At 32.8% G+C, this 27,805-nt stretch overlaps 1 protein-coding gene and 1 long non-coding RNA gene across 4 annotated transcripts in view; one reads left to right on the top strand and one right to left on the bottom strand.

Moving 5' to 3' along the window:
• Positions 1-14,902: 14,902 nt before the first annotated feature.
• The window catches only part of LOC144549423 (aspartyl protease AED1-like), a 29,147-nt gene continuing 16,244 nt past the window's right edge, over positions 14,903-27,805 (top strand). Inside the window, exons 1-3 of one of the 3 annotated variants that reach the window (XM_078298149.1) lie at positions 14,903-15,068; positions 15,687-16,273; positions 26,482-27,368. In XM_078298149.1, coding sequence (XP_078154275.1) covers positions 14,927-15,068; positions 15,687-16,273; positions 26,482-27,141 — 1,389 coding nt within the window. In that variant the 5' untranslated portion in view covers positions 14,903-14,926 and the 3' untranslated portion in view covers positions 27,142-27,368. Of the gene's footprint in view, positions 15,069-15,686; positions 16,274-25,068; positions 25,219-25,900; positions 27,369-27,805 lie in introns of those variants that run through there. The other 2 variants (XM_078298148.1, XM_078298150.1) reach the window with 2 other exon arrangements.
• On the bottom strand, positions 16,848-17,155 carry LOC144549426 (uncharacterized). Its single transcript, XR_013509672.1, has 2 exons — positions 17,087-17,155; positions 16,848-17,005 (listed from the first exon to the last, which is right to left on the bottom strand). It is a non-coding gene; the product is annotated as an uncharacterized LOC144549426 (long non-coding RNA).

Genomic DNA, 27,805 nt, shown 5'->3' on the forward strand with positions numbered 1-27,805 from the left:
AAATGTAAAATTTGGTCTCCAAGCACATTTTATTGTAGAGATCACATCTAACGGTTTGGATCGACAATTTGGACTTACAAAATGTAGAAAATGCTTGTTGTAACTCAAAAAATGTTGTAACTTGATCCCACCTCAAAAATAGTAAACAATTTTCAAAAAATGTAAAATTTAGTCTCCAAACACATATTAATATGGAGAACAATATGAATGGTTCGGATCGACCGTTAGGATTTGAAAACTCGAATATAGAGCCGTAGCACAGTAACAACCCATAATATGCATAGTACCATAGACTCACTCAAAATATAATGTTACAGTTCATCATATAGGCTTTTTTGTTTTTAATGTTAGAGTTTCTTATAAAGGTTTTGCTTTTAAGAGTGAGGCTATTAGTACTTTGCAATTAATGTGCATATTTATCTGTCCTATATATCTATATTTTTGTTTTACAGTTCAAGCAGACGATCTGAACCGTTCAACATGATCTTCATATGAAAAATACTTAATTACATACAAAATTTCATATTTTTCTAATTTGTATTTATTTGTTTAATTAGTAGAAAATCAGTACTTTTGGATGGTCGAGAATCTTTAGATCACATGATTTTCTATCTATCTAAAAAAAATATATATAAAAATTCTAAAAAATATAAAATTTGATCTGAAAGTATATTTTCATATGAGATTATATAGAATGATTCGAATTAATAGTTTAAATTTAAAAATATGAAACTACATACGCATTGCAAAATGTAAAATTTGATCTCTTGCTTGGTTTGCTTTTAATGTTAAAAGTACCATTGTTTGAATCATGATTTTACACCAGCCCGATCCAAACCCAAATTGTCCCTATCAATCTAAAGCCCGGCCCAAATTAACTCTGGAATCCAGATCAAATTTTTCAGTTTGGACCCGGATTAAGTGGATTCTGATCGGACGGTTGGAATGAAATCTTCATCAACTTTCGAGTTTGGGTTACTAAGGATCCAGAAAGAATATTTCCCCACGAAGCAAAGCGACATCGGATCCTCCCGGTACCGTAAAAGCGATTCTTTTACAACTACTAAATCCATACTGTTCATTTAACTTTACACGTATCTCAAAGCATAAATAATACTGGCCCGTGTCTATCTAACGGCTCCTAGTAAATCGGGACCGTTCTTTTAGTAATTGTAGAAGATCTTTTTTACAGTACCGGGGAGGATATGGATTCCAAGCAAAGAGCGACAATTCATTTGCAAAGTGAACCTTCTTTATTTTATTCCTGCCATTACCAGACTTCACCATCTTGCCTTTGCCTCCTTCTGTGGTAGAGCGACCGATGCGTTCCTTGTTACCACAACCTTTCAACAGTGAAGAGATATCCCTCTCCACTGCCGCTTTATTACCCAATCCTGGGTTGAAAATGAAGCAACAGCAACAGCAACAGCAACAGCAAAAACGAAATTGCTATTGCTCGTCTCTTCTTCTTCTTCTTCTTCTTCTTCTTCATCGTTTCTTTTTCCTTTGTTCGAGTATTAGCAATGCCCGATGAAGGGGCTCTGGAGCACACGCCGACGTGGGTGGTGGCTACGCACAAAAAGACCCGATCTTCGATCCATCTCAATCCTCCACCTACACAAATGTAACTTGCAACACGACCCCATGTAAAGATGTTAGTAAAAACAGTTGCTCGAGTTCCACCTGTTTGTATCATTTGGACTACGGTGATGGATCATACACAGTTGGTTACTACACAGAAGACGCACTGACTCTTAAGCCTGACATGATTCAAAATTTTCGGTTTGGATGCGGTCAGTATAACAATGGGACTTTCGCTGAAGTAGCAGGATTGTTAGGCCTCGATCGGTCCTTCGAGTGAATCTTTTGTGTCACAAACTTCCGACAAATATCAACGTGTTTTCGCATATTGCTGCTTACCTGCTTTATCAAGTTCCACAGGCTACTTAAATTTTGGCAATAATTCAGATATCTCAAACACAAACCGCACAACGATTACCAAAAAGCCTAACTCTGGGCCATATTACTATATAACCATGACTGGATTAAGCGTAGCTGGTGATACCCTTCTGATAAGCTCGACAGTCTTCTCAAATGCCAGAATGATCATCGATTCTGGTACAACATTGACCCAATTGCCTCCAGATGCCTACCAAGATCTCAGATTTGTATTCAGAGAGCACATGACACAATATAAGCTGGTGCCGGGGGACTCACCGGAGTCGACAACATGACAATTCCATCCGTCGGCGTCCAATTTGTAAATAATGTATCTTTAGATCTTGATCCCAATGGAATAATGTATATGATTCCCAACTCACAATTAGCCTGCCTTCCACTTGCCAGTAACAGTGACCCAAGGAACCTGGTCGTTTTTGGAAATGTCAGAAGAAAACATTTAATGTGGTATATGATATACCAAATGGACAAATTGGCTTTAGCCCAAAGGCATGCTGAACCACAAGAAAAACTATCAGCATATTAAGATTAATAAAACCATATTATATGATTATATCGGCATAAGTAGTGTGTAATAGCTTTTAAGGATGTCTTATGTGTGGCACCATATATTCTTTCTTTACCGTTATGATGTTTGAAATTGAATAAACTTTGAGAAAAGAAGTTTCTGTAACCTGTATAATGAAAGATAAATATAATGTTACAGTTCATCATATAGGCTTAATTTGTTTTTTTAATGTTAGAGTTTCTTATAAAGGTTTTGCTTTAAAAAGTGAGGCCATTAGTACTTTGCAATGTGCATATTGATCATTGCTATATATCTATATTTTTGTTTTAAAGTTTAAATAGTCAATCTAAACTAGTCAACATGATTTTCACATGATAATATACTTAATTACATACAAAAATTTATATTTTTTTAATTTTTATTCCCAATTTGTTTAATTGGAAGAAAATCAGTGCTTTTGGATGGTCGATAATCTTTAGATCACATGATTTTCTATATAACAAAATAGTATAGAAATTTTAAAAAATGTAAAAATTTGATCTGTAAGTACATTTTCAGAGGAGATTATATTAAATGATTCGAATTAATTATTTAAATTTAAAAATAAAAAAATATAAATCTATAATATAACCTACATACGCATTACAAAATTCCAAAACTACCATAGCCTCACTCTTGCTTGGTTTAACACGAGCCCGATCCAAACCCAAATTGTCCGTAACAAACTAAAGCCCGGCCCAAATGAAATTTGGAATTGAGATCATAGATATTCGTAAAGTAACCCAACTTTTGAGTTTGGACCCGGATTAAGTGGATTCTGATCGAACGCTTGGAATGAAATCTTCATCAACTTTTGAGTTTGGGTTATTTTAAGGATCCAGAAAGAATCTTTCCCCATCAAGCAAAGCGAATTCGGATCCTCCCGGTACCGTAAAAGCGATTCTTTTACAACTACTAAATCCATACCGTTCATTTAAATTTGCACGTATCTTAAAGCACAACTAATACTGGCCCCGTTGCTATCCCCTAATAAGCACCGCACTAGTGGAAAAACATGAATCAGGATCGGCCTATCTGGATCGGTTATATGAAACAACCGATACTAATACCTATCTGGATCGGTTTTCTGAACAAAACCGATCCTAAAAACTAGTTAGATCGGGTTTTTTAGTCAACCGATCCAAATTTGTGAACTATCAGGATCGGTTGTTCTAAAAAACCGATCCTGATACTATCAGAATCAGTTGTTCTAAAAAACCGATCCTAATAGTTAAACTATTAGGATCGGTTGTTTAGAACAACTGATCCTGATACTATCAGGATCGGTTTTTTTATAAAACCGATCCTGATACAATTTTTTTTTCAAAATTGGTTCTGCAAAAAAAAAAAAAAAATCTGGGTCGGTTTTTTATTAAAAACCGACCCTATTTTTTTTTTTTTTTTTTTTTTTTTTTTTTTTTTTTTGCAGAAATTTTTTTGAAAAAAAAAAATTGTATCAGGATCGGTTTTATTGCTAAAAACCGATCCTGATAGTATCTGGATCGGTTTTTAGCAATAAAACCGATCCAGATAGTTTTTTTCTTTTATTTGGAAAATCTTTTCATATGGTTATGTTTAAATAAATATAAAAAATTACATATTAGAAATATAAGTTAATTATTTAATAGAAATTTTAGAAAGCGTGCATTTTTTTTTCTCAATCCAAAATTAATGCATGTATCTAATAATCATGACTCATGAGAGATGAACCATATATATTATACGAGTAAGGCTGGGTGCTATGGATAGCATAGAGGCCTCTATGCTACGGCTCAATATTTCATATTTTAAAATCCAAACGGTCGATCCGAACCGTTCATCTTATTCTCCATATTAATATCTGCTTGGAGACCAAATTTTACATTTTTATGAAATTTTTTACTATTTATTAAGTATTTTACAAAATTGTTGATTCAACGGTGGCTGCACAAAACAGTAAAACCGTTGGATTAGCGATTTTCAAAGTGGCTTAATAAATAGTAAAAAAATTCAGAAAATTATAAAATTTGGTCTCCAAGCAGATATTAATATGGAGAATAAGATGAACGGTTCGGATCGACCGTTTGGATTTTAAAAACTTGAATATTGAGCCGTAGCATAGAGGCCTATATGCTATCCATAGCACCCCAGCCTTACTCATATTATACTTACCACTATATGTATATGAGGCTTACATCATTTGTCATATATATATATATATATATATATACATTAATTAAAAAAAATGTAAAAGTTTATTGTCTTATTATTAATGATATTTGAGAATCTTAAAGTCATTTTGGTCGTTCTTTTGACGACCAATAACAATTCTAGTATAAAGAGCAACAATATTGGTCGTTGCAAATCTGATCATTTCAAACCGGTCAAAATATACATAGAAATTAATGAATTTGACATTGGTCGTCAATTGTTATAAATCAGAGAGAATCTCCTACATAAAAATCATATAAATAGCCATTGTTAATTTATTAACCCGATAACTGTTGTTTTAATAAGAAAGTTTCTTCCATAAATTATTATTGTAATTATACATATACCACAATATATATCTAAAGATAATCAAATTAAACATATAGCTGAAAAAAAAAAATCCCCTTCCTTCATTTTATTTAAGTGTTGAAATGGAAAATAAAATATATTATATGGCACAAGTCATTGATGCATAACCATATGAAAAGAAAATATATTATATGCACAAGTCATTTGAAAATTAAATAAAATTTTTATTAAATAATTAACTTATATTTCTAATATGTAATTTTTTATATTTATTTAAACATAACCATATGAAAAGATTTTCCAAATAAAAGAAAAAAACTATCTGGATCGGTTTTATTGCTAAAAACCGATCCAGATACTATCAGGATCGGTTTTTAGCAATAAAACCGATCCTGATACAATTTTTTTTTTTCAAAAAAATTTCTGCAAAAAAAAAAAAAAAAAAAAAAAAAATCAGGGTCGGTTTTTAATAAAAAACCGATCCTAATAGTATTAGGATCGGTTCTTTATAAACAACCGATCCTAATGATAACTTTCTATATAACCAGCTTAGCTAGGGTTCTTCTTATTTTCATTTCGCGCCTCTCATTTTCAATTTAGCGTCTCTGTCTCTGTCTCCGTATCTCCCTCTCAAATCCTCAGTACTCTCTCTCTCTGTCTCCGTCTCTCTCTCTCCTCCGTGTGTCTCTCTATCTTTCTCTCCGTCTCTTCCTCTCAAATCCGAGCATCTCGCACCTCCGGCTCAATTGTGCCAATTTTTTATTTTTTTTATTGTTTCAAAAATAAATTAATGGTGTTTGTATATTGTTTTACAGTTTTGAGGACATCTCTCTCAAGTTACTTAATCATCCGGCCGATCAACTATCATGGTATTAGCTTTATCTAATTTTCTCATTATTATACTTTTAAAACACATTTTTTTGTATTTTTTATTGGAAAATGTTTTTCTATCTAATTGTTACCTTTGTTTTTGTTTTTAGGATTTTTTTTAATCTCAAGTGATGTGATTGCAAAAGAGGTAATTATTGATTTTTTTATTGTTGTGCTTTACATTAATTGCATAATTGTGTATATTGCATAAATGTGTGTTAATTGAAGAAATAGCCCAATTAGTCACTTGTATGTTTGTTAATTAATTTTTTTTTTGGATTTAAATTTCTTGTTATAATATGTAATGCTTCACAAAACTTTGTATGAAATACATGAATTTTTTGTAATAGTTTAAGATGTGTATGATAATTAATTTAGAATGTGTATATGATATTTAATTGATTATTGCTTCTTACTGTGCAAAAAAAAAAAATTTAGGATGCTGGCCAGCAAAATATATATGGAAGCTGGTCAAATAAATAAAAATATTTTTTTTAGCCTCAATAAAACATCAGGATCGGTTTTATATAAAAACCGATCTTGATAGTACGTATCAAGATCGGTTTTTATTCAAAAACCGATCTAGATATGTAATTTTAAAAAAAAAAATCGAAAATACTATCAAGATCGGTTTTTATATAAAAACCGATCTTGATATGTAATTTTTAATTAAAAAAAAATTCGAAAAAAATATCAAGATCGGTTTTTATATAAAAACCGATCTTGATAGTACTATCAGGATCGGTTTTTAGCAATAAAACCGATCCTGATACAATTTAAAAAAAAAAAAAAAAAAAAAAAAAAAAAAAAAAATCAAGGTCGGTTTTTAATAAAAAACCGATCCTAATACTATTAGGATCGGTTTTTTATTAAAAACCGACCCTGATTTTTTTTTTTTTTTTTTTTTTTGCAGAAATTTTTTTGAAAAAAAAAAATTTGTATCAGGATCGGTTTTTTTATAAAAACCGATCTTGATAGTACGTATCTGGATCGGTTCTTAGTCAAAAACCGATCTAGATAACAACTATTAAGATCGGTTTTGTTAAAAAACCGATCCTAATAGTTTCTATTTGGATCGGTTCTTTAAAAAATATAAAACCGATCCTGATAGTATCAGTATCGCCTTCAACAGGATCGGTTGGATTCCGATACTGATATGTGTATATAACCGATCCTGATTCCATATTTTCCACTAGTGCCGGCTCCTAGTAAATCTGGACTGTTGTTTTAGTAATTGTAATCGATTCCTTTTTACGGTACCGGGGAGAATATTGATTCCAAGCAAAGAGCAACAATTCATTGGCGCAAGTGAACCTTTCTTTATGCCTGCCATTACCAGACTTCACCATCTTGCCTTTGCCTCCTTCTGTGGTATGCAGGGGCAGAACCAGGATTTGAATTTGGAGGGGGCCAAGCCGCTGAAAGACGAAAGAACAACTGCATGGGGGATGCCAATCGGTATGCATCGGTAAAAAATCATATAAAAATAATCACCCGAATAAGCAACTTCCGATAAGTTAGGGGATGCCTGGCCCCCCTTTGCTTGTACTTAGTTCCACCACTGTGTGGTAGAGCGACCGATGCGTTCCTTGTTACCACAACCTTTCAACAGTGAAGAGATATCCCTCTCCACTGCCGCTTTATTACCCAATCCTGGGTTGAAAATGAAGCAACAGCAACAGCAAAAACAAAATTGCTATTGCTCATCTCTTCTTCTTCGTCGTCTCTTTTTCCTTTGTTCGAGTATTAGCAATGCCCGATGAAGGGGCTCTGCAGCACACGCCGACGTGGGTGGTGGCGAGCGTATGTACGGTGATCGTTGCCATTTCTCTTGCCGTGGAGCGCTTCCTCCATTAGTAAATGCTCTACGCTTCAAGATCCGACAATACCGCGCTCTCGGCTCTGTTCGGCTCTGCTTGGTTTCCTCCCCTCTCACTCATTCTTCTCTCCATTTAAGGAGATAAAACGAGAGAAAGGGGAATGTATCACTATATTGGAGGTGAAAACTAGAAGAGGTGAAAGAGACGAAATGGAGAGATGTAGAAGATTGAAGGAGAACAACATCAGTTGTTTTCTTACGTTATATATAGAAACTGCATGAAAAAAAATAAAAATTGAAATGATGATTAGGTGGTTATCTTTAAGGTGAAACTGAAATCGTTTTTAGCTGTGCTATATCTTTTTCTAGAAAAGATAACAATATATTTGTCAATATATGTAATTGCAAATAGATATATAATGATGCCGTTTATATGAAATGGAACCGTTTCATATTCTTTCTTTTTTAATTTTACAACAAAAGGATAAAATTAAATACATTATCACACGCAATTGCACCACCCTAAATTCAACTACTGGAAGTCTCAAGGGATAAAATCTAAATAGGGTTTTCTTTAAGTTGGGTTCTGATTGAATAATATCACGCTCCAAAAAATAATGGGCCTTATGAAAGCTATGTAATATATGTAAATATATTGGGCCTCTTGTTGGATGATACATGAATTTCTGAAAGAAACTATTAACGGGGTTTCTTAGGATCCGGATCTTATAAAGTAGCCCAATGTTTTGAGTTTGGATTAGGACCGTTTGATCAGAATTTGGATAAATATTTAGAGCGTATTCAGATGTTATGGGATTACGGAATGGAAATAGGAATGGGAATGGAAATTCACTTTTGAAAAAGTGGGAACCCACGGATACGGAATGCACGGGATTAATTATGGGAATATGAGAAAATGAGTGTTCGTTTGTATCATGGGATTAATTGTGGAAAATATTTATTTATTTTAAAATATGTATATTTATTTGATTGTTTTACTTTAGTTTAGTTATAAATGATTTTTTATTTAATTATTTTTTTGTGAATAGTATAGCATTATGTTCTGCATTGATTTTAACCGATTGTGTTAAAGTTAGTTTAATATAAAAAAGTAATTAAATATAAAATACTTGATAGCAATACAATTATACTTATTAATAATTATTAATAAAATTAAATAAAATGATTAAACAATCACATAATAATCTTTATTATTTATTATTTCTTAAAATTTTGTAAAAAAAAATTGTCTTTTTAAAATGCATTAAATTTTTTTTTAGGGTGTGTTGCATATAGTATTTTTAGTCATATATTTCAATTCTTATATTAATAATTTTAAACTATTAGCTTAATCACAACATGATACAATTTTAAAATTAATTATGGAAATGTACTGAAATTAGTGTTCGGTTGTACCGTGAAATTAGTTGTGAAAAAACTTAATTTATTTAAATATATATTTGTATTTAATTTTTTTCATCTATTTAAATAATAAAATATTATACAAAAATAATTAGTCTTTACTTTTTCACATATTTTTTCACTTAATTTATACAAAAAATAATTCACAATTATAAGTTTTTTTATATACTAGTTTACATTTTTTTTATTTGAAGGAGCACAAAATCCAAGATAAAAACAATTGGGGTCGAGTTTTGTGTGGCTCACATAGTCACATCCTGCCTACGGATTTTTTTAATAATAAAAAAAAAGACAGTCACATACTCACATGCAATGGCAGTGTTATCCGGTTTCTGAGCTAAACTTATTAGTCCCACAACCAAAACATGTCTTTATATATACATGCTGAATGGTGTGTTAGAATATAACATGAAACAGAGGTACTGATTCAGACTTCCATCGCGAAGTGAGAGAAGAAAGAGGAGAGAGAATATTTGGGAAAAAAAAATTGAGTCTGAGATGATAATTTTTTTCCCACAAAATTGCGCGCACTTACACAGGAACAATGGGGAAATATAGTTGGGAACCCATCGGGAAAAAACAAGACAGCCGAACTGGCCAGGGTTGGGAAAAAAAATAGGAAATTGGCCCTATTCCCATCTAAATCCCACGAAATTGTGGACATCCGAACACGTCCTTAAGGGTTTCCATGACATTATGAAGTCCTTCGTGGACATCCGAACACGCCCTTAAGGGTTTCCATGACATTATGAAGTCCTGACACCTATAGTATAAGATTCACGAATAATTCATTTTTGTAGTGATATTGAACTGAATGTCAAATTATTTGGTTAACCAAATTATTCGCGAATAATTTGCTAAGTTTATCAATTTTTCCCAAATTTTACAAATTATTCACCAATTTTTTTCCAAACTTTTTTTTTGTGCTCCCTTGTGGGACTAAGATCTCCGGTCTGAATAATTCCTAATCATTCCCAAATTATACACAAATCATTCCTAAATCACGAACTTTTAAACTCGCCAAATCAAACTCAAATCATTCCCAAATTTTACTTCTACTTAATTATCATGCTATTATCTATTTTGTAATTAGTCCTTAGGGATTTGGAAAAAGGAAAAAAATGTTCAAAATTCGCTAAATGCAAAATTTTCTTTACATAAATTTCCCTTTTTGAAAAATTAATTTCTATTTCAATAAAATTTTTTTTATGGATTTGGAGAATAACTTCAAAATTATTAAGCTATGTATGGTTAGAGTGGGAAAATGGCACGGCACAGTTATGGCATGGTATGTGTGTCGGTTATGTGCCATGACTCGCGTGTTCTGTATCATGACCATTCGCGTGCCGTGACTATCTTTAGAAAATTTGGCACGACGCAGCACGTGAAAGATTTAGTCATGGTATGTAGTCACACGTGTTGAGTGTAATTAATTAGGACCGTTAGATCTTGATCAAATGATGAATTTTGAATAAATTAATCTAACTTATGATTAAATGGTCACACGAGTCACATTTAGGCACGGCATGATTCACATGACGTGACCATTTGTTTATTGTGACCACCCCTTAACATTTTAGTCACGGCACGTGAAAAATTAATTAACTTGGTCACAACATAGCATGTACGACACGCTACCAAAATCACAGCATAAAAGTCACAACACAACACAACACGATACGTTTTTTCCACCCTATGTATGGTATATGATTTGAAAATTTTATTTTACAAATAAGCCCACTCATGCATTGTCGTCTAATAGAAAAAAAAAATCATAAGGATATAGATTTACAAATTACAATTATGTAAGCATAGCATAATATGATCTGAACTATAATAGAATATGTGTTGGCCAGATTACCATTTACAAGAATGGATCAAAATCTGCTCATATTCTCAAAGATTAAGAGAATTCTTCTCTCTTTTTTTCTTTTGTCTACCTCGATTCTTATTATTTCTCTCTCTTCTTCCTTTCTCTCTCTTCTTAGAGAGAGGTAGAGACAAAATGAGAAGAGAAGTGTCCTCATATTCTTTGAGAATAGGAATAGATTTTGATTATAATTAAAGAACATAGGTTCAGTGGAGCCAGTAATAATATGTTCATATAGCAGAACAAACTTCTCCACAAATCATTTGGCTTTGCAAATTAAAAGTTATTGTTAGAATTACTTCTAACAAATATAAACTGTCAGTATGAATCTCAATGTGAATCAGACGAAATTGTTAGATTCAATTTTGAATAAAGCTATGTCCAAAACATTATATTTTCCTCCTTTCTGCATGTAATGTAAAATTTCAATTTTTGTTTAATATATTCAGCAGTTAAAAAAAACAAAATAAATGTACTAAAATAACTTAAATATAGTTTTCTTAACTGATTTAATTTATACTAAAGTAATTGAAAATTTTATGAATTTTACATGCAAACATATTACTCGTAAGATAGCTTAGTTGAACACTAAGAATTCGTCATTTAAAATCAATTAGATAAGTTTTTATTTTTAAATTAAAACTCATCATGGATGAGTTGGCAACTTATCCGCCATTAATTGTCCTAATCTAATCTCATGCTCCCTCATCTTCAATTAGTGGCCTATTTTTTTTTTTTTCTATAAATTAAGTGGCAATCAAAATTGTTGAACAAAGCATTGACTCCAAGTATTTCGGTCAATTAATCATGTCATTGGCAGAATTTAAAATCAGTAAATAAAATTCCAAACACTGTATGCATGCATGATAATGACAATTAATAATTTCAATTGAAACTCCAATATATCAAACCCTCATGTTTACAACGACCAGTCATAATATATTTTTCTTTATCGATACTAGTTGTTGGACATTATATTTTGTCAATACATGTACACTACAAATATACAAGCAAGGTATATAATTAATTAAATGCATTGCGGTTCTTTTTTTTTTTTGAAGGTTAACGGTTTTAATTATTACCGTTAACATTTGTATTGATAAAAATGGTTTAATTACAAACTCCTAGGATTATATATGTACACCTCTCCTCTTTTTACAATAATGAGAGATAGAACTTATTTTTAAAAAGTACAAAATGTAATTTAAAGATGTACCAAACCCACGTCAAATATCCTTGCTAATAATCAGGTGGGGTCCCTCACGCTAGCCTTGCTAATAATTAGATGGGACCCACATCAGATATCATTGCTAATAATCTGGTGGAACCCACGCATGACATCCTTGCAAATAATAAGTGGGATCCACAAATGATATCCTTGCTAATAACAAGGTGGGACCCACGAGGGACATCCTTGCAAATACTAAGTGAGGCCTATGATACGTATGCTTGCTAATACTCAGTTGCCCAAGCGGGACAAAGTTTTTGCAAGCATGCCTTTTTGCAACGACTACCCTTGCGGAAAGTTTAGAGAAATGTTTTAGCAAGCGTAAGCGCTTGCAAAAAGTCATAAATTGAGTATTTGCATGGAGGTTTAAAGCAATGGTAGTGCAACGTTAGCAAAATAACATTCAATTATGCACATCCACCATCACCGCACTGATAATTAAATCCACTGGCTTGCTTTCCTGTAAGAAAACCCGTCTATTCCTTTCCTTTCATAGAACTCAGGTGCCCGCCCATGCTGTATCCCAGTCCAAAATCTCGTCGCATAGGTACATTCCCCAAATAGGTGTTGTTGGGTTCTTTCTGGTCGCTGCTGCAAAATCCGCATCCTTGCTAATCAACTATATACATATGGCCTTTTGCCTAGCACTTCCTGTGTTAGAATCTTGTTTGCAAACAATAGCCATATAAAGATCCTGATTTTCTTTGTACCCTCATTTTCCAAATTATTCGGTTGTATGCAGAATAGACACCTCTTTTATGGTTAAATGGGGTTTCTTCATGCCTAATAATATAGTTAATTTGCTCATTAACTTATTCCAGGTATATTTAATTTTCCTCTCTTTCTTAACTTCCACATTAGATTTACTCAAGTTTCATGTCGTTGATGTACATGCTCTCACTTCAAAATGTGATTACTTAATTCTTCAATTTAAGGCCAACCATAGATTTTACTTTTCATAGAGAAAATGATATAAATTGTATTCAACAGTTTTATTTTGACATTTGAGATTTAAATTTTTACGTTATTGAAGTTTTAAAAGTGGAGGCACAAAAAATTGAAACATTTCAACCCTCCTCATATTTGATTATGTATTTTAGTTTAAAATATTTATGTATTTCACTTTAAAACAATATTTGATAGCTCCTTTGAGTTCTAAATTAAACACATTTATCTGAACTGCAATGAACACTGAGCTTTCAAACTCATTGTTGCAATTACTTTACAATGCATAGTTGGCAGAACAAAATGAATAATGGTTTTTTTTTTGGGGGGGGGGGGGGGGGGAAGTTAAATTGAGAATATATTTGAAGGAAATATTTTCAAGACTATTGTAAAATTCAAGTTCTTTTGACATGATGGATACTATAATTTAGCTATTTTTGAGTGATGAAGAAGGCTCACAACTTCTTCATCATTGTGCCTATTTATATCTAAATTAAAAACCTCTTAGAAGTTTATCTAATAGCTTATCACTAGAATTATTATTTGGATTCACTAATCTAGTAATTTCTAATTAAAATTTGAACTCTCATTCTCCACTCACAAAGTGTTATTAACCACCAGTTTCCAGTAATTTAGTTTTATTTTTTATTTTTAATATAAGAAAGGTGGAGATTTAATTAGCGGCCTACCAACTTCTATTTAATGTCTATAAATTAAGTATTTTTTATATCTGGGGTTTTGAACTCACGACCTCCAATGGCTGGTTCTTAGTAATTTAGTTTATTGAAGTATTTTTGTGTTTTAAATCTTCAGACAGTAATTAAACAGTTCATTACTCTTCGGTTAAAAGAAGAAAATTTTATTTGTCAAGGCCTTCGACAAAAATCTCAAAAGATTGTCAAAATATGGACCCTGTTAAAAATGTAAGTTAAATTGAGATAGTGATGATATATTAAAGCATCATGAATTTAAAGTGCCTGCACAAATTAATAACGTACTTGCATCAAACACTTAGGCTCAGCTTTAGAAAAGACTATATATGTTCATAGTCATTCAGAAAAAAAGACCCACACAAACATTACATATTCTTTCTTTATGCAAATAATGTAAATTTTATATTCAACTGGTTAAAAAATAATGAAAAATGAATACATTAAAGTTATTTATAAATTTTTTTATTTTAATTACTTGATTTTATATTAAATTAATTTAAAATTTTATATATTTTGTATGCAAATGCATTACTCATAAGATAACTTGATTTTTATGGCTCATATCTGTCATTTGATATCAATATGATAATTTTTATGTTAAAATTAAAATTCACGGAGAGATCGACTTAAAAAACTCAAAAACATTAATACAATGGACTTTTTTTTACCTTTTTTACAAAACAATAATAATAAAATCAATTGTTCTATAAATTTAAAAACATTAATACAATCGAAGTTTTGCCTTTTTTTTTTATAAATTAAGTGGCAATTAATCAATTGTTGAACAAAGCATTGACTCCAAGTCCTTCGATCAACTAACCGTGTCCATTGGGCAAAATTTAAAATCCGTAAACAACATTCCAAACACATTATCCATGCATGATACTGACAATTAATTTCAATTGGACCTCAAATGAAATCTTCATTGTTATACAACGGCCAGCCGTATTATCTCTTTCTTTATCGATACTAGTTGTTGGAAATTTTGTTTTGTCAATACATGTATACTACAAATATACAAGCATGGTACTTCAGTACTGCATTGTGGTTTTTCATGGCTAATAGTTTGCTCATTAGCTTATTGCAAATATATTTACTCTTTCTCTCTTTCTCAACATGCGCATTAGGTTTGGCTAAGTTTTATGTGGTTGATTTACATGATCTCACTTCAAAAAATGTTTGCTCTCCACCAAAAGGTACATATACTTGATCTTTTCTCAATTAGGCTTAATTGTCTTCAGTTAATTTATTTGTACATGAGGAAAAAAAAATTAAGAGCCAGCCTTTGATCTAGTGGAGAAAGCAGTACTCTCCGTGTGGAAGGTGGCAGGTTTGAAACTGAAAAGGACAATTATTTGTGGATATTAAATAGTTAGGTGACTTAACTTTCAACCTTTACTCAAAAAAAAAACAAAATTTCTTGATAACATGGGCGGATCCCCTGTATACCGAGAGGGGGGTTGCAACTGCTCCTCATGAATTTTGATTTAACATGCAGGTCCAGATTAATTTATTCCAAGTTGTTTTTGTTATTTAATATTTAAAATAATATTATTTTGTTGTTATTATGTAAGACATTATTTTTGTTATTTTTTTTATCTGGTACCCAATTAGTTAATGTATTTGAACCCGATTAGTTAATGGGTTTGAACTCAATTCATGACCCACCCTGACATAAATCCTTGATTTGTGCGCTCCTGTTGATAGAAACTTCTAATTTCAAATTTCTACTATCAGCTCTTCATTAAAGCTAAATGGATTCCAAGTTTCTCATATCAGTTCTTCATTAATTCCTAATTATTATCTATTTGTAGATATGGAAAAGATCAAATCAGTAAAACCAACACTGAAAATTGTTGATCGGCAAGGTCCTTGCTCCACATTACACCCGGCTGAGAAATTGTCTCCTGAGCAAATCCTTTCCAATGATCAATCCCGAGTCGACTCGATTCATCATCGAGTCTCTGCTATCGCTGGCAAAGGCACAACCTCGGGTCCATTGTCTCCATCACAAATCACAGCTCAATCTGGCTTCTCATATGGTCTCGGCAATTACATCGTACATGTTGGCATCGGCACGCCTAGTAAAACTTTGACTCTTGAATTTGATACAGGTAGCGACGTCACATGGATCCAGTGCAAGCCATGTCAGACATATTGCTACAAGCAGCAAGAGCCGATCTTCGATCCATCTCAATCCTCTACCTTCATGAATGTATCTTGCAACTCGACTCCATGTAATGATGTTAGTGGTAACTTTTGCGAGGGTTCCTCCTGCTTGTATGGTGTGAAATACGGTGATCAATCATACACAGTTGGTTACTACGCAGAAGACACACTGACGCTTACCCCTGATATGATACAAAAATTTCGGTTTGGATGCGGTCAGAATAACAAAGGGCTTTTCGGCGAAGTAGCGGGATTGTTAGGCCTCGGTCCTTCGAATGAATCTTTTGTGTCACAAACTTCCGACAAATATCAACGTGTTTTTTCCTATTGCTTACCTGTACCAAGTTCTACAGGCTATTTAAATTTTGGCAGCAATTCTGATAACTCAAACACAAACCGCACAACGATGAAACCTGGGCCATTTTACTACCTAACCATGACCGGATTAAGCGTTGCTGGCAAAACCCTCCCGATAAGTCCGACAGTCTTCTCAAAACCCGGGACGATCATTGATTCCGGTACAGTGATCACCCGATTGCCTCCAGATGCCTACCAAGCTCTCAAATCTGCATTCAAAGAGCACATGACACAGTATAAGATGGTGCCGGGTGATCAACTACTCGACACATGCTACGACTTCACCGGATCCGACAACATGACAATTCCATCCGTTGGCGTCCAATTTTAAAATAATGTATCTTTAGATCTTGATTTCTTTGGAATATTGTTTCCGATTTCCAACTCACAAGCCTGCCTTGCATTTGCCGGTAACAGTGACCCAAACGACATGGGCATTTTCGGAAATGTTCAGCAGAGAACATTTAATGTGGTATATGATATACCAAAGGGAGAAATTGGGTTTAGCCCAGATGCTTGCTGAAACACAAGCAAAACTATCAGCATATTATGATTAATAAAACGATATTATATGATTATATCGGCATAATTAAGTAGTGTGTAATAGCTTTCAAGGTTGTATTTATGCATGTGTGGCACCAAAGATATATATTATATTTACAGTTATGATGTTTGAAATTGAATAAACTTTGAGAAAAGAAGTTTCTGTAACCTGTATAATGAAAGATAAATATAATGTTACAGTTCCTTACGTAGGGCTGTAGGCTTTGCTTTAACGTTACTGTTTCTTATGAAGGTTTTGCTTTCCAGTGTGAGGTTATGTTAATTGGCATGCAATGTGCATATTGGTCTGTGTTAGGGATTTATATCTCTGTTTTCAAAATCTAAATAGTATTTGAATCATTCCACGTGATCTTCATATAAAAATGTACTTAATTATATAGTAAATGTTATAATTTGTAAGAAAATTACTATTTTATAATAGATAGAAAATTACTACTTTCCGATGATCCATCCAGAATTATTTGATCAGGTGATTTTCTATTTATCTAAAAATTAGTATTGAAATTCTAAAAAATATAAATTTGATTTTAAACTCGTATTAGCGTTATTGATCGTTGTCAGAAACCTAAAAACTAGTTCTCAGTAATTCAGTTTATTTAAAAAAAATATATATATATATAAACTCTATGCGAATCAGAAGGTTAGATATACTATATATGAATAATGCTCTATGTCAAAATTCTTTGAACAAGGAAATTAATACTATTCAAACATTATATTTTCCTCCTTTTCAAATTTGTTAAGTATTCAGCAGTTAAAAATTAATCAAAATAAATGTACTAAAATAACTGAAATATAATTAATTTTCTCAACTGATTTGCTTTATACTAAAGTAATAATTGAAAATAAATTTATAAATTTTAATTACATGCAAAAGTATTACTTGTAAGATAACTCGGTTTAACACTTTGAATTCATCATTTAAAATCAATCGAATAATATTTTAATTTTAAATTAAAACTCATATCATGGAGAGATTGACTTAATATATAAACTCAAAAACATTGTAGCTCAAAACCTATCCCCATCTTGAGTTTTAAATTTTAATTAATTAGCCGCCATTAATTAATTGTCCTAATCTAATCTCATTCCCTCACATCTTCAATAATTAGTACTACTTTTAAAATAAATTAAATTAAGGGGCATGCAATCAATTGTACTTGAGCAAAACAAAATATTGACTCCAAGTCCAAGTCTTTCGGTCAATTTAAAATCAGTAAACAACATTCCAAACACTCTATGCATGCATGATAAAGACAATCAATTTGTAATAAAAAAAAAAATAATGACAATCAATTTCAATTGGACCTCCAATAATCAAATCTTGAAGATTACAACGGCCAGCCATAATATCACTTTCTTTAGAGTAGAACTAGGGTGTTCTTAAGTTCACCAAGCTATTTGGTGAACTCATGTCTAAAATCCATCAAATCTATTTTAAATGACGAATCCAAATCATTGAAACCTGTCTACCTTACGAGTGATGCGTCTACATGTGAAAGTTTTAAGCATTCAAATTAATTTAGTATAAAGTCAAGCGGTCAAAAAACGTTCAAAAAATGAATGCATTAAAATTAATTTATTAACTTCTAATTTTGACCGCTTGACTTTATACTAAATTAATTCGAATGTTTAAAATTTTCACATGTCGACGCATCACTCGTAAGGTAAGCGGGTTGCAACGGTTCAAATTCGTCATTTGAAGCCGATTTGATAGGTTTTAGACTTAAGTTCACCAAGGACTTGGTGAACTTAAGAACACCCTAGTTCTACTCCTTTCTTTATCTCTTGGGAAGAAAAGCAAGAATCGTAGTTGAGAAGGTTCTAGTATAATCTGGTTCTAGAATCTGATTCATCTTATCATCGATACTAGTTGTTGGCCATTTTGTTTTGTCAATAAATTAATGTAGACTAGAAATATATAAGCAAGGTAATATTAAGTACTGCATTGTGGTTCTTAATGGCTAATAGTTTGATCTTTAACTTATTGCAAATATATTTACTCTTTCTCTCTTTCTCAACATGCGCATTAGGTAATTTCCTCAAGTTTTCATGTCGTTGATGTGAAAGCTCTCACTTCAAAAAATGTTTGCTCTCCACCAAAAGGTACCTAGCTACATGCAAGATCATTTCTCTATTTGGCTTAATTGTCTTCAGTTAATTTATTTGTACATAAGAAAAAAAAAATGCTTCCTTTATAACATGGGTGGATCCAGTGTATAACGGGGGTAGGTCCGGATTAATTTACTCCCCTGTCATTTTTGTTGTTTTTAATATGTAAAAGAATGTTATTTTATTGTTTATTATATATGTAAAAGACTATTTTCGTCATTTTTTATTATGTAAGAGACTATTTTTGTTGCTTTTATTTATATCTAATGGATTTGAATTTAATTTAATAAGTTATTTAAACTTGATTAGTTAATGGTTTTGAGCTTGATTCCTGCTCTATCATGACAGAAATTCTAAATCCGTATATATAGAAGCTTCTAATTTCAATTTTCTACGTACTATCAGTTCTTCATTAAAGTTTTTTTTTTGAAGGTCAGGGGCAAGGTGCCCTCCGTTCTCCATTAAAGTTAAATGGATTCCATGTTTCTAATATAAGTTCTTCATTAATTATTAATTATTATCTATTTGTAGATATGGAAAGGTTCAAATCAGTCAAACCAACACTGACAATTGTCAATCGACACAGTCCTTGCTCGACACACCCGGCTGAGAAATTGTCTCTCGAGCAAATCCTTTCCAATGATCAATCCCGAGTCGACTCAATTCGTCGCCAAATCTCTGCTCTCTCCCGCAAAGGCAAGACCTTGGGCCCATTGTCCTCATCACAAATCACAGCTCAATATGGCGGCTCATTTGGTGTTGGCGGTTACATTATAAAAGTTGGCATCGGCACGCCTAGTAAAACTTTGACACTTGTCTTCGATACAGGAAGCTCTGTCACATGGACCCAGTGCAAACCATGTAAGCAATTTTGCTACGCACAAAAAGACCCGATCTTCGATCCATCTCAATCCTCCACCTACGCAAATGTAAGTTGCAACACGACCCCATGTAAAGATGTTAGTAAAAACAGTTGCTCGAGTTCCACCTGTTTGTATCGTTTTGACTACGGTGATGGATCATTCACAGTTGGTTACTACGCAGAAGACACACTGACTCTTAACGCTGACGTGATTCAAAATTTTCGGTTTGGATGCGGTCAGAATAACCGTGGGACTTTCGCTGAAGTAGCGGGATTGTTTGGCCTTGGTCCTTCGAGTGAATCTTTTGTGTCACAAACTTCTGACAAATATCAACGTGTTTTCGCATATTGCTTACCTGCTTTATCAAGTTCCACAGGCTACTTAAATTCAGCAATTCAGATATCTCAAACACAAACCGCACACCGATTACCAAAACGGCTAACTCTGGGTCATATTACTATATAACCATGACCGGATTAAACGTTGCTGATGATACCCTTCCGATAAGCTCAACAGTCTTCCCAACTGCCGGGACGATCATCGATTCTGGTACAACATTCACCCAATTGCCTCCAGACGCCTACCAAGCTCTTAGATCTGCATTCATGAAGCACATGACACAGTATAAGATGGTGCCAGGTGGTTCAACACTTGACACATGCTACGACTTCACCGGAGTCGACAACATGACAATTCCATCAGTCGGCGTCCAATTTGAAAATAATGTATCTTTAGATCTTGATCACAATGGAATAATGTATATGATTCCCAACTCACAATTAGCCTGCCTTGCATTTACCAGTAATAGTGACCCAAGCGACCTGGGCGTCTTTGGAAATGTTCAGCAGAAAACATTTAATGTGGTATATGATATACCAAATGGACAAATTGGCTTTAGCCCAGATGCATGCTGAACCACAAGAAAAATTATCAGCATATTAAGATTAATAAAACCATATTATATGATTATATCGGCATAAGTAGTGTGTAATAGCTTTTAAGGATGTCTTATGTGTGGAACCATATATTCTTTCTTTACCGTTATGATGTTTGAAATTGAATAAACTTTGAGAAAAGAAGTTTCTGTAACCTGTATAATGAAACATAAATATAATGCTACAGTTCCTTCTATAGGCTTAATTAAATGATTTTACATGATTTTAAAAAATGTAAAATTTGATCTCTAAGTACATTTTCATAGGATATTATATTAAATGATTCGAATTAATTGATTAAATTTAAAAATAAAAAAATATAAATCTATAATATAACCTACATACGCATTACAAAAATATAAATCTATAATATAACTCTTGCTTGGTTTAATTTTAATGTTATAGTACCATTGTTGAGTCATGATTTTACACGAGCCCGATCCAAACCCAAATTGTCTCTAACAATCTAAAGCCCGGCCCAAATGAACTCTGGAATCGAGATCATAGATATTCGTAAAGTAACCCAACTTTTGAGTTTGGACCCGGATTAAGTTGATTCTGATCGAACGGTCGGAATGAAATCTTCATCAACTTTTGAGTTTGGGTTACTTTAAGGATCCAGAAAGAATCTTTCCGGTACCGTAAAAACTATTCTTTTACAACTACTAAATCCATACTGTTCATTTAAATTTGCACATATCTTAAAGCACAAAAATACTGGCCCCGTTGCTATCCCCTAATAAGCACCGGCTCCTAGCAAATCTGGACTGTTGTTTTAGTAATTGTAAAAGATTCTTTTTTACGGTACCGGGGAGAATATTGATTGCAAGCAAAGAGCAACAATTCATTGGCGCAAGTGTAACCTTTCTTTATGCCTGCCATTACCAGACTTCACCATCTCGCCTTTGTCTCCTTCTGTGGTAGAGTGACCGATGCGTTCCTTGTTACCACAACCTATCAACAGTGAAGAGCTAGATATCCCTCTCCACTGCCGATTTGTTACCCAATCCTGGGTTGAAAATGAAGCAACAGCAACAGCAAAAACAAAATTGCTATCGCTCGTCTCTTCTTCTTCATCGTCTCTTTTTCCTTTGTTCGAGTATTAGCAATGCCTGATGAAGGGGCTCTGGAGCACACGCCGACGTGGGTGGTGGCGAGCGTATGTACAGTGATCGTCGCCATTTCTCTTGCCGTGGATCGCTTCCTCCATTATCTTGGAAAGGTCGGTTTTTCTCAGTAGCCCCCTTTGGGCTGCAAACGAATCAAACCGAATCGAACTTATCCCAGTTTGAGTTTGGTTTGAATTAATTTCGAACTAAGTTTTGTTTGAATTAATTTCGAATCAAACTTTTTACGAACTCAATTTCGAATCTTTTACGAAGATTTTTATAACAAGGAAGAGAATTGTAGTCGCTGAAAGCGAGAGGTGAAAGTCATCTACGGTTTTAGAATTGAGAGCTAAGATTACGACTTACGAGTTACGACTTATGGCTGTACGGCCTTATGTTTTAACTTTTAAGTAATCAGTGAAAATCAACGGTTCCCGTTACTTTGAGATTCGAACTAGAATAGTTTGTGAACCTATTTCGAAGGAACCAGATCCAATATGAATTTGGTTTGAATTAATTTCAAACTATTTCGAATTGAACTTTTTACGAACTTTTTCGAATCAATCTAGAATCGAATCATGAACTACGAATTTTTTGTAGAGCTCTAAGCCCCCTACTAACAGAAAATATAACTATATTTTTATAAATTAAGGGGGAATTTCATGTATTCCCCCTCAAAAATTTCAAAATTACGTACTCCCCCTCTAAAATTCATAAATATTATATTTACCTTTCTAAATTTCAAAAACTCACAAATTTACCCATTTTGTTAACTTTCTATTAAAACTCATTTTAAATTTTTTAAGTACCCATTTTACCCTTTATTATAATCAAGTATAATTTAGTATATTCTGGTTGATCAGTTTTCGAGAGAAAATATGATATTATGAATTTTAGAGAGGAGGGAATATGTAATTTTGTAGTTTTTGAGGCGTACGTGGTATATATACATGAAATTTCCCCCATAAAGTAAGTACAGAAATGAAGATTTAATTGGTGTTAGCAAGTTCCGAATTAATATATGATGTGCCAACGTTAGCAAATTAACATCTAGTTATGCACATTCACCGTCACCGCACTGATAGTTAAATCCACTAGCTTGTTTTCCTATGAGAAATTACGTCTATTTCTTTTCTTCCACAGGGCCCATGTGTCAGCCGCTCATGCCGTATCCCAGTCCAAAATCTCATAGCATAGATACATTCCCAAAAATAGCATCCATAATTAATTTATAGCTGTGCCAACGCTACCAAAATAGCATCCAGTTAATTATGCACATCCACCGTCTATTCCTTTCCTTTCATAGCGCTTAGGTGCCTGCTGCCCATGCCGTATCTCAGTCCAAAATCTCGTCGCATAGATACATTCCCAAAATAGGTGTTGTTGGGTTTCTATCTTCATCCACTACACATCCCCTTTTGGCTAGCACCTCATGTGTTAGAATCTTGTTTCCAAACAAAAGCCATATGAAGTTCATTGGCACCCTCATTTTCCAAATGATTCGGTTGTATGCAGAACATACACATCTTTTATGGATGAATTGGGGTGTTTCATGGCTAAGGCCAACCATAGATTTTACTTTTCATAGAGAAAATGATATAAATTGTATTTAACAGTTTTATTTTGACATTTGAGATTTAAATTTTTACATTATTAAAGTTTTAAAAGTGGAGGCTCAAAAAATTGAAACATTTTAACCCTCATATTTGATTATGTATTTTAGTTTAAAATATTTATGTATTTCACTTTAAAACAATAATTGATAGCTACTTTGAATTCCTAAAATAAACACATTTATCTGAACTGAAATGTTGAGCTTTAATTCAAACTCATTGTTGCAAACTTGCAATTACTTTACAATGCATACTTGTCTTAACAAAATGAATAATTAATTAATGGTTCATTTATTTTTTGGAATGTTAAATTCAGAATATATTTGAAGGAAATAATTATCAAGACTATTATAAAATTCAAGTTCTTTTGACATGATGGGTACTGATTTAGCTATTTTTGAGTGATGAAGAAGCCTCACAACTTCTTCATCATTGTGCCTATTGATATCTAAATTCAAAACCTCTTAAAAATTTATCTAATAGCTTAATTATCACTAGAATTATTAGTTGGATTCACTAATCTAGTAATTTCTAATTAAAATTTGAACTCTCATTCTCCACTCACAAAGTGTTATTAACTACTACTAGTTTTCAATAATTTAGTTTTTTTTTTTTTATATATACAAGAAAGATGGAGGTTTAGCGGCCTACCAACTTTTACTTAATGATCTAATCACTGCCTACGACTAACCGGCCAATTAATTATTGAAGTACTTAGGCTCAGCTTTAGAAAAGACTATGTTAATAGTCATTATATTCAGAAAAGAAGATCTACCCAAACATTATATATTCTTTCTTTATGCAAGTAATGTAAATTTTCAATTTAATTTGTTTAGTATATTCAACTGGTAAAAAAAGTGATAAAAAATAAATATATTAAAGTTATTTACAAATTTTTTTTATTTTAATGTCTTAATTTTATATTAAATTAATTTAAAATTTTACATATTTTTTATTTTTTGTATGTAAATCCATTACTCTTAAGATAACTTGATTTTATAGTTCATATCTGTCATTTAAAATCAATCTAATAATTTATTATTTTAAAATTAAATCTCATGGAAATCGATCCACTTAATAAACTCAAAAACATTAATACAATGGCCTTTTTGCCTTTTTAAAATAATAATAATAATAATAAAATAAACTAAAAAAACACGCTAACAACTTCAATAATTAGTCCTGCTTTTTCTACAAGTTAAGTGGCAATCATTTGTTGAACAAAGCATTGACTCCAAGTCTTTAATTCGGTCAATTAACCGTGTCCATTGGGCAAAATTTAAAATCAGTAAACAACATTCCAAACACTTTATGCATGCATGATAATGATAATGACAATTAATTTCAATTATTGGACCTCCAATATTGAAATATATATTTCTTAATCGATACTAGTTGTTGGGCATTATGTTTTGTCAATACATGTGGACTACAAATATATAAGCATGGTAATTGAGTATTGCATTGTGGTACTTCTTCATGGCTAATAATTTGCTCATTAGCTTATTGCAAATATGTTTACTCTTTCTCTCTTTCTCAACATGCGCATTAGGTAATTTGCCCAAGTTTCATGTGGTTGATTTACATGCTCTCACTTCAAAAAATGTTTGCTCTCCACCAAAAGGTATCTATACATGATTTTTTCTCTATTAGGCTTAATTGTCTTCAGTTAATTTATTTGTACATGAGGAAAAAAAAATTCGAGAACCAGCCTTATTTGGTATAGTGAAAAAAACAATGCTCTCCGTGTAGGAGGTCACAGGTTTGAAACCAGAAAAGACAATTATTTGTGGATATTAAATAGTTGGCTGATTTAACCTTCAACCCTTACTTAAAAGAAAAAAAAATATTTTCTTGATAACATGGGTGGATCCCCTCTATACCAGGAGGGGGGTTGCAACTGTCCCTCATAAGTTTTGATTTAATAGGTCCAGATTAATTTATTCCATATTGTTTTTGTTATTTTTAATATGTAAAATAATATTATTTTGTTGTTTATTATGTAAGAGATTATTTTTGTTATTTTTTATTATGTAAGAGAATATTTTTGTTGTTTTTTTTATCTGGTACGCAATTAGTTAATGGATTTGAATTGAATCTGATAATCTATTTGAACCCGATTAGTTAATTGGTTTAAACTCAATTCATGCCCCACCCTGGCATAAATCCTCAATTTGCGCGCTCCAGGCCTGTTGATAGAAACTTCTAATTTCAGATTTCTATTATCCGTTCTTCATTAAAGCTAAATGGATTCCAAGTTTCTCATATCAGTTCTTCATTAATTCTTAATTATTATCAATTTGTAGATATGGAAAGGTTCAAATCAGTAAAACCAGCACTGAAAATGGTTGATCGACACGGTCCTTGCTCCACATTACAACCGGCTGAGAAATTGTCTCTTAAGCAAATCCTTTCCAATGATCAATCCCGAGTCGACTCGATTCATCATCGAGTCTCTGCTATCTCCGGCAAAGGCACAACCTCGGGTCCATTGTCACCATCACAAATCACAGCTCAATCTGGCAACTCATATAGTGTCGGCAATTACATCGTACATGTTGGCATCGGCACGCCTAGTAAAACTTTGACTCTTGTCCTTGATACAGGTAGCGACGTCACATGGACCCAGTGCAAGCCATGTCAGCGATTTTGCTACACACAACAAGACCCGATCTTCGATCCATCTCAATCCTCCACCTACATGAATGTAACTTGCAACTCGACTCCATGTAATGATGTTAATAATAACAGTTGCTCGGGTTCCACCTGTTTGTATGGTGTGCAATACGGTGATGGATCATACACAGTTGGTTACTACGCAGAAGACACACTGACTCTTACGCCTGACGTAATTCAAAATTTTCGGTTTGGATGCGGTCAGAATAACAAAGGGATTTTCGGCGAAATAGCGGGATTGTTAGGCCTCGGTCCTTCGAGTGAATCTTTTGTGTCACAAACTTCCGACAAATATCAACGTGTTTTTTCCTATTGCTTACCTCCTGTATCAAGTTCCACGGGCTATTTAAATTTTGGCAGCAATTCTGATACCTCAAACACAAACCGCACACCGATGAAACCTGGGCCATTTTACTACTACCTAACCATGACCGGATTAAGCGTTGCTGACAAAACCCTCCCGATAAGTCCGACAGTCTTCTCAAAACCCGGGACGATCATTGATTCTGGTACAGTGATCACCCGATTGCCTCCAGATGCCTACCAAGCTCTCAAATCTGCATTCAGAGAGAACATGACACAGTATAAGATGGCGCAGAGCTATTCAATACTTGACACATGCTACGACTTCACCGGATTTGACAACGTGACGATTCCATCCGTTGGCGTCCAATTTGAAAATAATGTATCTTTAGATCTTGATTCCAATGGAATATTGTATCCGATTTCCAACACACAAGCCTGCCTTGCATTTGCTGGTAACAGTGACCCAAACGACATGGGCATTTTCGGAAATGTTCAGCAGAGTACATTTAATGTGGTATATGATATACCAAAGGGAGAAATTGGCTTTAGCCCTGATGCTTGCTGAAACACAAGCAAAACTATCAGCATATTAAGATTAATAAAACGATATTATATGATTATATCGGCCAAGTAGTGTGTAATAGCTTTCAAGGGTGTATTTATGCATGTGTGGCACCAAAGATATATATTATATTTACAGTTATGATGTTTGAAATTGAATAAACTTTGAGAAAAGAAGTTTCTGTAACCTGTATAATGAAAGATAAATATAATGTTACAGTTCCTTATGTAGGGCTGTAGGCTTTGCTTTAACGTTACTGTTTCTTATGAAGGTTTTGCTTTCCAGTGTGAGGTTATGTTAATTGGCATGCAATGTGCATATTGGTCTGTGTTAGGGATTTATATCTCTGTTTTCAAAATCTAAATAGTATTTGAATCGTTCAACATGATTTTCATATGAAAATGTACTTAATTACATACTAAATGTTATAATTTGTAAAAAAATTTACTATTTTCTAATAGATAGAAAATTACTACTTTCCGATGATCCATCCAGAATTATTTGATCAGGTGATTTTCTATTTATCTAAAAATTAGTATAGAAGTTCTAGAAAATATAAATTTGATTTTAAACTCGTATTAGCGTTATTGATCGTTGTCAGAAACCTAAAAACTAGTTCTCTGTAATTCAGTTTATTCAAAAAAAATATCTAATCTTTGTATAGTAA

Source organism: Carex rostrata, chromosome 35, assembly GCF_964058835.1.
Source record: "Carex rostrata chromosome 35, lpCarRost1.2, whole genome shotgun sequence".
NCBI classification, from domain to species: Eukaryota; Viridiplantae; Streptophyta; class Magnoliopsida; order Poales; family Cyperaceae; genus Carex; species Carex rostrata.